The sequence below is a fragment of the Homarus americanus genome, unplaced genomic scaffold (genome assembly GCF_018991925.1).
Source record: "Homarus americanus isolate GMGI-L3 unplaced genomic scaffold, GMGI_Hamer_2.0 scaffold39469, whole genome shotgun sequence".
In the NCBI taxonomy this organism is placed as follows: domain Eukaryota; kingdom Metazoa; phylum Arthropoda; class Malacostraca; order Decapoda; family Nephropidae; genus Homarus; species Homarus americanus.
In genome coordinates, this window is record NW_024736119.1 from 1 (window position 1) to 12,051 (window position 12,051).

General features: G+C 41.7%; 1 protein-coding gene across 1 annotated transcript; it reads left to right on the top strand.

The window, feature by feature from the left end:
• Nucleotides 1-2,341: 2,341 nt before the first annotated feature.
• Nucleotides 2,342-11,820, top strand: LOC121871962 (the record flags this gene model as incomplete). The annotated part of the gene is given in 4 exon segments (XM_042374583.1): nt 2,342-2,417; nt 2,782-2,938; nt 3,135-3,295; nt 11,700-11,820. Coding segments are annotated over 3 exon segments (388 nt in total), but the record flags the coding sequence as incomplete, so codon positions are not given.
• Nucleotides 11,821-12,051: the final 231 nt, after the last annotated feature.

Here is a 12,051-nt window from a genome sequence, read left to right on the forward strand (position 1 = left end):
GATTATAAAACCACGACCATGATTATAACAACCACGACCATGATTATAACAACCACGACTATGATTATAACAACCACGATCATGATTATAACAACCACGACCATGATTATAAAAACCACGACCATGATTATAACAACCACGATCATGATTATAACAACCACGACCATGATTATAACAACCACGAATATGATTATAACAACCACGACCATGATTATAACAACCACGATCATGATTATAACAACCACGACCATGATTATAAAAGCCACGACCATGATTATAATAACCACGATCATGATTATAACAACCACGACCATGATTATAACAACCACGAATATGATTATAACAACCACGACCATGATTATAACAACCACGACTATGATTATAACAACCACGATCATGATTATAACAACCACGACCATGATTATAACAACCACGAATATTATTATAACAATCACGACTATGATTATAACAACCACGACTATGATTATAACAACCACGACTATGATTATAACAACCACGACTATGATTATAACAAACCACGACCATGATTATAACAACCACGACTATGATTATAACAACAACACTATGATTATAACAACCACGAATATGATTATAATAACCACGACCATGATTATAACAACCACGACTATGATTATAACAACCACGACTATGATTATAATAACCACGACCATGATTATAACAACCACGACTATGATTATAATAACCACGACCATGATTATAAAAACCACGACTATGATTATAACAACCACGACCATGATTATAACAACCACGACCATGATTATAAACAACCACAACCATGATTATAACAACCAAGACCATGATTATAACAACCACGACTATGATTATAACAACTACGACCATGATTATAACAACCAAGACTATGATTATAACAACCACGACCATGATTATAACAACCACAAATAAGTTACTTTTTTATTTAAACTTTAATAAATACATCTTCAATTCTTCATTTCCTTTTGTATTGTCCTCTTTAAAACATGTGTGAACTTTTTGTTCACATTTTCGTTAACTGTGAATTCGCAGTTTCCTCTCGAACTTCCCGCACTTTTAGTATATAGCAGACGAAAATGGTATACATGTGCACACACTGCTACCTCCTTTAGTTTCAAATTACCCCACATGTACTATTAGGAAATCACATTTGCAAACACACGCACGCATTCATAGAGATATGATGTCCTCTCATAGACTACACTCATAATATATTGAGTGCATTAATGAAGATATCGATTTAGGACAAGAGTACTAAAGTAATTACACTTTCAAAATTCAATAATTGCATAACCGCACAAAACAAACAATTAATCAATAATATTTGGTCAATCTTTATATGGATCACGAGAAATAGTTGGTTATTAAACAGGAGGAGGTATTTTTTCAACCTCGGTTCAAGTGACCGCGGAGTAACGAACCAGGGCGAGGTAATTTAAAAACTTTACACCAGGGCACAGGCTGTACCACAGTAGTCAAATAAACTACGCTAGCCTAAGTAACATATTAAAATTGTACGATCAGATTATCTAAATACAATGTTCTATGGATCTAAGGCAGGACTGAAGGGTTACATTGTGGGGTACGGGTTATTTTGTGCACACTCAGGATGGGATGGAGAAAGGAAACTCACAATGTGCTCTCAGTATACATATTGTATTTGATGTGCAGCTTGGTGCTGGGAAGGCAGCATGGTTACAAGCGTTGAGTAGAGAGAGCTGGTTGGTGAGGGTGCTCAGAGGAGGACCAGCTTGTGGGTCGCCATGCTCGCCGGCGGGACGAGGCTGCCAGGCAGGCGGAGGAGGAGGTGGTGTTACTTGAAGACTGGCTGTAGGTAGAAAGAGATAGGTCACCACGAGGTCAGGTCTTCTATAAAGGGAGGTAGGGTGGCTTAATAGGTTGACTCCGTCATGTAAGGCGGCGCTGGACCTAGACCACATAATCATGACAATACAAAACACAAAATATGGAGCTAGATAGTTAACATAATAAATAACAACAGAAATTAATTATGGAATAGGGAATAATCATGAACCAGTGACATAGCCTAAATTAGAGGTTATGTGCATACCAGCATACAAATTAACAGATGCTGTACATTCAACAATGTGCACATCTAAGTGCTTGCAAATGTCACAGCATGGTTTGGTACTGTTTATATACTCGTGCAGTACACCGACGGATAGCTGTTCTGAATTTATGTAATGCACTGTATATATGCAAGGTTGGAATAACAATCTTTAAATATAATAAGAGTCCATGTGAGCTTACTTTAATCTAACCTTAGTGCAATTTATGTCTCCTGTAGGGCCAATGGTGTTCTCATGCTAAATGGTGCCATGAGAGGGCGTCGACGGGAGACGGAGGAATCTGAAGTTCGCCAGGTGAGGACTGTATAACTACCCCTTCCTCAATTACCAGGAGTGGGGACTATTGCCAGGTGATCATCAGGGAGGGACTATTGCCAGGTGAGGATCAACGGAGGGACTATTGTGAGGATCAAGGAGGGACTATTGCCAGGTGAGGATCAAGAGGATTATTAGGTGAGGATCAAGAGAGGGACTTTGCCAGGTGAGGATCAAGGGAGGAGATTATTACCAGGTGAGGATCAAGGGAGGACTATTGCCAGGTGAGGATCAAGGGACTATTGCCAGGTGAGGATCAGGGACTATTGCCAGGTGAGGATCAAGGGAGGGGACTATTGCCAGGTGGGGGATCACAATTCTGATCACCACAGTTCTCCCACAGGTGGTGTCAATGTTGGTGGTGGTCGTGGTGCTGTTTGTGGTATGCTGGGGACCCATCCTGGTGGTGAATGTTCTCAAGGCCTACGGCATCCTCCAGCCTACAGCACCACCCTCATGCACATCGTCACCGCCACTGACCTCCTCTCCTACTGTAACAGGTCAAACATGTCTCAGTCCCTAACAGTTTTACAGAGAATGATAATAATACCTATATTCCTTGTTCACTAAGTACAATGTAAAAGACTTTCTTATTCCATCAACTAATTCATCAGCATATTATAAATTAATCCTAGTAACTGAGATAAACATTCTGAATCACAAGATTTCACGATTATACTGAAATATGTCCTTTAGCTGTGTCAACCCCATCGTGTACGGCTTCATGTCCAGGAACTTTCGGGAAAGCTTCTGGCAGGTGCTGTGCTGCCGCCGTTACTTCTACCATCCCAACATGTCCCCCAGATGTCTCTCTCTGTTACCAGGACTTCCATACTCCGCTACAACACTGACACCAGGTAAGCAACTCTAACACCTCCATACACTGCTACTGATGTCTGATGAAAAGTCCCACAGGAAATACAGGTGAGATACAGGGTGACATGGATATACAAATACAGTACATACAGAAATATATACTGTACTTTACTGTACTATTATGCTTTGTACAGTCATCGTTAGTTCCTTACAGTATGACCTGAAATATACACAGTATTGTTTCATGTAAGGCTAACTAACAACCAGAGTTGTAAAAGTACCGAACTTTGTTACTTAAGTAAAAGTATTGTTACATTGAGAATGTTACTCAGGTAGAAGTAAAAGTATCTCATTCATAAAGTACTCAGGTGTTGAAAGTAAAAAGTAACAAAATTATTGTCTCAACTATTAAAGTAAATCCTCAGTAAATTTTAAAAACTAGTTAACTAAGGATAAAAATAAAAGACAGCATTACACATGTTTATTGGCAAATCTTTCTATTGTGATTAATCAATAACTGATTCTCGAAATTATGGCTGTCCAATCAGGATCTCTTAAGCCTAACTATAAGCCCATCATGACCTACTGAAAGAGAATACATTCAGCTCTTCTCCCCACAGTCCATTGCAGGATTTTTTTTTTTAACGGAGAGATTACATTTAGATTGCTCCAACTGGGAATTTATAAGTTCATGCTTGCCTTTATGACTCATGCATTATGGGCGTAAGCCTGAAGGGTCATTTGTTTTGTCAGCAAGTTACATAAAGTGACAGAATGATGAGTGTGTGGGGAAAATTACCGGTACAATTTATCTGTTTATGGCAAGGTGGCAGGTCCCAATAATGTCAAGTGCCAGGCCTGTCGCTGAGGAGGGATATCTGGTCAGGGAGTGAAGAGGTGTTGGTAATGGCTGGGGACCTGTAGGAGGAGGTCATAGGGCAAGTGAGGATGTAGTGAGAGAGGTGTGAGAGTCGGTTGACCACAAAGTTTACAAACAGTGTGGCCAGGCTCAGGGTTCCAATGTACTAGGCGTGGTGAAGTACAGGAGGTGGAGGTGATATGGTGTGGTGGGCAGGCTACAGTAGGGGTGGAGGGAGGCACATAGGCATTGACAATATTGAGGGACATACCTTCTAGTGTGATTGAGATGGCGTGTGCGTTGACATGCCGGTGGGGCATGGCCAGGGGTGGTGTCCTGTGGAGACAGCACAGACACAGTAGCTGGTGCGGCTTGCGATGGGTCGACAGGTTGAGGCACCACGTGTCATGAAGATGAGGCAGGACTGCCTGGGGGCAGCAGACACACCAGGGCAGTCCGGTGGGCGCTACACCAGTAGTGAAGGCAGCCGGTTATGGAGTACCGTGAGCAGGGGCTCAGCAGGACTACCAGCTTGTGTCAAACGAGAAGAGAGGAGTGACTGTGGTAAGAGGGCAAGAGTAGGTCGGAGACAGAGTATAGCGAAGAGGTTTTCAATACAGTTGGTAAATTCTTCGAAGAGGGATATGATCTGTGTCATGTCGCTGGAAGGATTAGCCCACCCGGCACAGGTCACTGACCCACATAAGGCCCTGGGGGCGAAATGTAATACTAAAAAAAATAATAATAATAATAATATAATAATAATAATAAAAAATAATATTAAATAAATAATAATAATAATTTAACTATTATTATATATTAATCAAAAATTAATAACTAAATACTAAAATATAAATAAATATCAAAAATAATATAATAACCATAAATAAATACAAAAACGAAAATTAATCAGAATGAGAAAGGATATACATTATGTATGTTGTGTTGTCGTAGTAAGAGAAACAATTGAGACCCTGCAATTGTGTGTAAATGAGGCAGAAAGTCAGATCAGCAACCTGGGACTTGGTCACACTTCTGATGCCATATGGCAGCAGGGTCTACCATCAGACAACAAATTATGCTTCCAATGTCTTCCCAGGCGGTAGTACCTTGTTTGATAGCTGCCTGCTACCTACAACTTACCTATTTCCATCCACCACTATGATCACTTTCTTCCTTATCCACACAAGTATCGTCGACATGGACTTATGGTCCACAGACATAATGTTGTCTCTGCATTAGGTTAGGATACAGACCTATCCGACATGTACTATCTGGAGGGATGACCCACTCTTTCCTGTAAACTCTGTAACTCTCCCAACACTAACACCCTTCAACACTATTGCCTTGACTGTCCCACTCTCAGGGACTTCCTACCACAGGAGAGTCACCACCTGCTTATTCGTAAAAAATTAGATTTAATTTGTATGCTACCCACACTTTGGTGGGTGCTAATTCCACAATATCTATATCACAAGTCACAGCGTGTCCACGAGACACGAGTACCAATGTGTTTGTGTCTGACCGCATGGTCTTGTGACTGGGCTTGTTGCCCCTGAGGTGTAATGAATTAATTAATAATAAATAACAAGCCCAACATGACTAAACAAATGCTCACAGCAGCAGATACGGATAGTGGGGTGTTAAGCTTGAGAAATAAGTCACATAATGTTGAAGACCTCAGTAGCTCCATTCCATCCCCTAGGCATGCCAAGTAGCTATCAAGTTCCTTCACTTGAGGAGTTTGTGGATTGTTGCCCACAATTCCTGCGTCTGACTAAGACTCACTGTGAACTGTCCTTCTAATTGGGGTCTGGCTGTGGTGACATCACTTTTCGATTCTAATTAAGGAGTGGCTGAATTTTTGCACCATGTAACATTTGGCGGGTGCTGGCGAGGCAGTGTGAACCCAAACATAACGTACCCCACACAGGATGGAGGAGAAATAACTCATACCCGACAAATGGTGACCCCCGGAGAATCGCACTCACACAGGATGGAGGAGAAATGATCACTCTCCCAGTCTTCAAGCAACATGGAAGACTGGCTTAACAACAGAGGCAGCTCTCATCGGCTCTACAGCTACTGTCTCTCACAGCAGGTTAGACACCCTAGAGCAGCACTGCTTCTAAGCAGACACCAGCTCCTCTTCCTGCCCCAAGCACCACGTCCTACCGACCCCCAACACCTGTCCTGCCTCAGACGCCGCCCCCGGCCCAGCAGTACCTCTGCCACTGTCCTGGACCCGCCTCCTGACGCGGACCCTCCTCCGGCCTCTGCCTGGCAGTCCTTGCTCCCGACGCGGCCCATGCACCTGAGTGCGGCCCCACACACCCTTTTTTTTCCTCAGGTACTCCCTGCTACTGTCCTGCACCCTGCTGCTGTCGTGCGCCCTGCTGCTGTCATGCACCTGCTCCTGCATAGACCCTCTTCCTGACGCAGTCCCTGCTCCTGAACCATACCCACACACCCCAGCAGGCGCATCTGAGGATTCTGTACCTGCCGCGAGGGAAGCACAACATTCATCGCCTCCACAACCCTCCTCCTCTCTCCTCCCACAGAGGTCGTGGACAAAGGTGTCTCCACCAGCGGCCGGCTCATCCACGCCCTCGCCGTTATGTCTCACATGTGGCATAAATCCTAGCCAACAACAAGTGTCCTGCACCGCCCGTTCTGTCTCACATGTGGGATGCAACCTGCAGACAACAAGTCTCCTACACCGCCTAAGGGAAGGGGAGTATGTAGTGGATTTCCCCACAAACGCTGTTTGCCGCTGAGTAGCCGACCCCGCGAATTCCCAGTGTATGCCTGTGGTCTGGTTAACCAGCGCCTACATGACGGAGGTCAACTGTTGCCACGCCTACCTCCTATATAAGACCTGACCTCGTGGTGACCTATCTCTTACTACCTACAGCCAGTCTTCAAGCAACATTCCTCCTCCGCTCCTGCCCGGGGCCCTGCCCTGCCGGCGAGCATGGCGACCCACAAGCTGGTCCTCCTCTGAGCATCCTCACCAACCAGCCTTCTACATCATGCTTGTAACCCCACGCTCCCAGCACCAAGCTGCACTGTACATCCAATACAATATGTATACAGAGAGCACATTGTGAGTTTCCTTTCCCCATCCCATCCTGAGTGTGAACCAACAACTCAAGTTCCCCAGCTACTTAGTTATTTAAACAGAATTATGTCAAGCATTTTAAAATCACAGCCTCTTTGAAATTCATTTAAGGTACAGGTATATGCAAAGAGCAACTGACCCTAACTGGTTGACCAAACTCTGAAGGAAAGGTGGGGAGGAGGAGATTCAATGGGGAGGAGGATAAGAGAGTAGGCTAAGTGAGGTGGGTGGTCAAGGCGCTAATGGACACAAGAAGATCAAAGAGAAAGTCCGCTCATGGCCACTGCCACCTGACCTGACGACACCTCACCACGAGACCTCTAGGTATGTGATCGCCTCACATCCCGCGTAATGTCGCCCTACACCCACACCGTACCATTCACGGCTCCACCCACACCATGCCCTTCACCCACACAACTCTTTACTAAAGTTAATAATCGGATGATTAATTAAAATATATTATTAGTTTGCAAGTAACGAGTAACGATTTTTCTTCAATTGTATAAGAGTAAAAGTATTAGAAAATCATAAGAACATAAGAACATAAGAAAATAAGGAGTCTGACAAGGCCGGTTGGCCTGTGCATGGCAGCTCCTGTCTTACTCTATCATCCATGAGTCTATCTAGCCTCCTTTAAAACTTTCCAGCGTTCCAGCACTTACTACAAAGCTAAGTTGTCCATGTCGTCCACCACCCTATTAGAACCAGTTCCTTCCTATCTTCCTCCTAAACCTAAACTTATCCAACTTAAATCCGTTGCTATGAGACCTATCCTGCTCGGATATTATAAGAACTTTAACTATATCTCCTTTATTGATTCCTTTCACCCACTTAAATACTTCTATCATATCTCACCGCACCTCTAGGGAATGCAAGTTTAGTTTCTTTAGTCTATCTTGATATGGAAGGTTTCTAAGTCCGGAATCATTTTCGTCATTCTTCGCTGCACCGACTCCAGTGAATTGATATCCATTCTTTAACAGGCACCAGAATTGAACCGCATAATCGAGATGCGGCCTGACTAGCGCAAGATATAGTTGCAATACCTCTGCATTCTTACATTACACTTCTAGATATAAAACCAACTCTGTTTGCCTTATTTCAAACATTAACGCACTGTTTTCAGGCCGTAAGCATAGTACCTCCGAAGTCTCTTTCTACAAGTCGACTTCACTAGGTTGATGTTGTTAAGGCTGTATACATTGACAGTATTTGTTCTTCCAATATTCAGTACGCTGCACTTGCTGGTGTTGAACTTCATTTGCCATTTTTCTGACCACTCCTGCTGAGCGGCGAGCTTACCACTGAACCACCATGAAGGACGGGATTTTCTTCTCCCTTATTCTTATTATAATCTCTCTGTCTTATATCCTTCATCACCTCAGACCTTCGGTAGCATGGCGAGGGTAGGCACATGGGTACTGTAATTCTGATATTTAGGTTACTGACAAAATATAGATGGATACTGGGAAAAAGAAATACCTAATATTCTCAAGAAATGGTTTATTAATATGAAATCAAAAGAAAATGATGTCATTAACATACAACTACAAGGCTCGACCTTGGCTTAACTCAACTGCAATTCACTTAGATACTTTACAACTCCACTGGTGTTACATTACATACAGCTACCAGGATCAACCTCGCTTCTCAGCTGCAACTCCAATCAGATACTCTCGCTTACAACATAACTGGTGATACATGACATTACATTACATTACAAGACAAACTTACATCTGATACCTTCACAGCACTGTTGTTAGTACATATGGAAGATGCACTCACAACACAACACGTTATTTCTAATACCAACAAATTACACTGCAGTTTATTTAAATCCTCCTGTAGTGCATTTGCATCCTGAATTAATCTGCCGCCCATTTGGTGTCATCCAAACTTGCTTAGGTCACTGCTGATCCAGTATTCAGATCGTTTATGTAGATTATGAACAAGAGTGGGCCCAGTACTCACCCCTGGGAACTCCACTGGTTACACAGGCCCACTCAGATTAACATCATCTACGCTGACCCTCTGTGTTCTATCGGTGAGCCATGATTTTATCCAATTCAAAACTTTCCTCGATACCATGAGCCCTAACTTTTCTCAGAAGCCTCTGATGCGGTACTCTGTCAAATGCTGCTAAAGTCTAAGTAAATATCATCGAATTTTCGTCGTTATCTACTACCCGAAGACTTTCCTAAAAACGTCAGCAGATTTGTTAAACAAGATTTTCCTTTGTAAACCCATGTTGAGAGTCGTGGATTAATTTGCTTTTCTCGAAATGCGATCGGATACTATTTGCTATAATTACTTCAAGAACACTACTGACGTCAAACTAATCGGCCGGTAATTTGACACTGATGCTCTGTCTCTTTTGAATATGGGTACTACATTTGCCTGTTTCCACAAGTCTGGCACAACCCCCGTGTCCAATGATTTGTAAATATATTTACGAGGTGTTAATCTGTTCTTACCTCTTTCAAAATTTGAGGAAAATTTCATCCGCCCTGGGTATTTTGTCTTCTTTTTATTTATCTTCTTAGGAACATCCTCTTTTCTGATACTGATATTCCATAATTTCTTCGTTTCCCCTAAATATCAGTTCCACCTCTGAATTTCCTCTGAATTTTATCTTGAAAACTGATAAGAAGTAGTTGTTTAATGCTTGTTTACTCTCACTTCATCGATCACTTCCCTCCCGTCTTTAAAGGCCCAACTTTGTCCTTGACCTTTGTCCTATATACCTGGAAAAATCCTTGGGATTCGCCTTGGATTCTCTTGCTATCCTGATTTCGTAGTCCCTCTTTGCCTTCCTTACATTTTTCTTAGCATTCCTAGATAGTTCATTATACCTATTTCTGAGCTGCTCCTCCCTCACTTTAATTTCTTATAAATTCCTTTCTTTATTCCTATGTCATGTTTAAATTTTCTGGTCATCTGCCTTGGCTCATTCTTATTTGACCTAATTTTTCTGTATGGTATATTTTGTTCTTGTGCTTTTACGTAGTATATGAGTGAATATATTATAGTCATGATCAATTGTTGTGTCACCCTGTGACCTCACGCATTCCTACTGGGGACTGACCTGACTGTTCCCAAGCAACCTCCTAGGTACCTTCTTAACACCCGATAATCCGCCAATCGAAAGTTTGGGACTCTGACCATATTGTCATTGTTTTCGTTTCCCAATTTAGGGTGAACCTGATTACTCTGTGATCACTGTTCCCTAGTTCTTCCCCTGATATCTCTGATAATATTTTCTTTATTTGTTAATACTAGGTCTAATATATTGTCACCTCTAGGTTCTGTAATTAGTTGTTTCAAAAAATGTCCTGTACTGCATCTAGGAAGTCTTCAGATTCATAGTCACCTACAATGTTGTCCCAGTCAATATTTCTGAAGTTAATCCTCCATAATGCACAGGTTGGTGTATTTTGCTGCCCTACTCATTTCCTGCCATATCTGTTGAGCTGCTTCTTTCCCAAGACTTGGGGCCTGTAAATCACTCCCATAATTAGTTTTCTCTTCCTTCATAATTTCTACCCATACAGACTCGGTTCCAATTTCACCCTTTATTGAATTATTAATACAACATTTTAATGTATCCTGACAAAGAGTGCAGCCCTCCCCTTTCTTATCTTCCCTGTCCTTGTGAAAAAGGTTGTACCCTTCTATGTGGTACTTTGATAAAAAGTTCTTGCTCTGGATTCATCCAAGTTTCGGTGATTGTTATGACGTCTACATTCTGTACATACAACCGCTCTCAGCAAGTCTATTTTATTTCTAACGCTCCTACTGTTTGTATAATATACATTTAAACCTACCTTCCTGGTCCTGTTTACCCTAATACAAGCAAAATACGAAAATACTTTGTAGTACTTTTTGAAAAGTAGATACCCAAAAATGTCACTTGAGTACAGTACTCAAGTAAATTTATTAGTTACTTTACAACTCTGCTAAAACCATAAGGCACAGTATCTCTAAAAGTATTTGCCAGGATGGGTCCGATGACTCCCGAAATGCTTCATGCAATTCGTGATGTCCCGGAGGTTGGTATACATGTACTACATTCAAAAACCGAACATCATATTAATTACGCCAAAATAAATACACAAGGCATTACTTATTATAATACATATCTATCATCCGTGGTCTCATAATGTTTCATATACTGTAGAGTGTGGACAGGTACTTTTTGAGATACTGTACATCACTAGATTTCATCAAAGAGCACTAGATTATATATGAATACAGGTTTGCAAAACTAAACAGAATAAGCCTATTTATAAACTATTTCATGTACAAAAACTATCATAACTCTTTCCAGTTTGTAAACCTTTTTACTTATTCTGATATGTTAAGCATATATTGTGTTCCTGAGCTTGGTGTGAAATTTTTTTATAAGGCCAGCGAGCTTATTTCCTCTCAAGGTCAGTTCTCAATACATAATCACTTTTCATGCTAGCCGAGTATGGAACAGTCGGGTGCAAGCTCAAGAGTCAGGTACCCACTTAGCTATGGTTACAAGTAAGTCATGTTAATTTTTATGTCACCTGTCCTATTCTCATCGGTGAATTATGTTAATATTACAGTCATCAGACACTGCATATGTGCCTGAAGTGCATATCTATGTGATATGTTTCATGGATGGGCATTACCCAATGAAAATTTTCTATGATGTGGATGAATTTTCCCAGATATGGCGTTGTTGAATCTCGATTTGGAAGGTTGCCTTTCAGAGTACAGAGAAGCTTGTACAGGTATCCTTGTTATCTGAATGGATTAGGTTCCTTTAAAACCATTCGAATCCAAGCTTT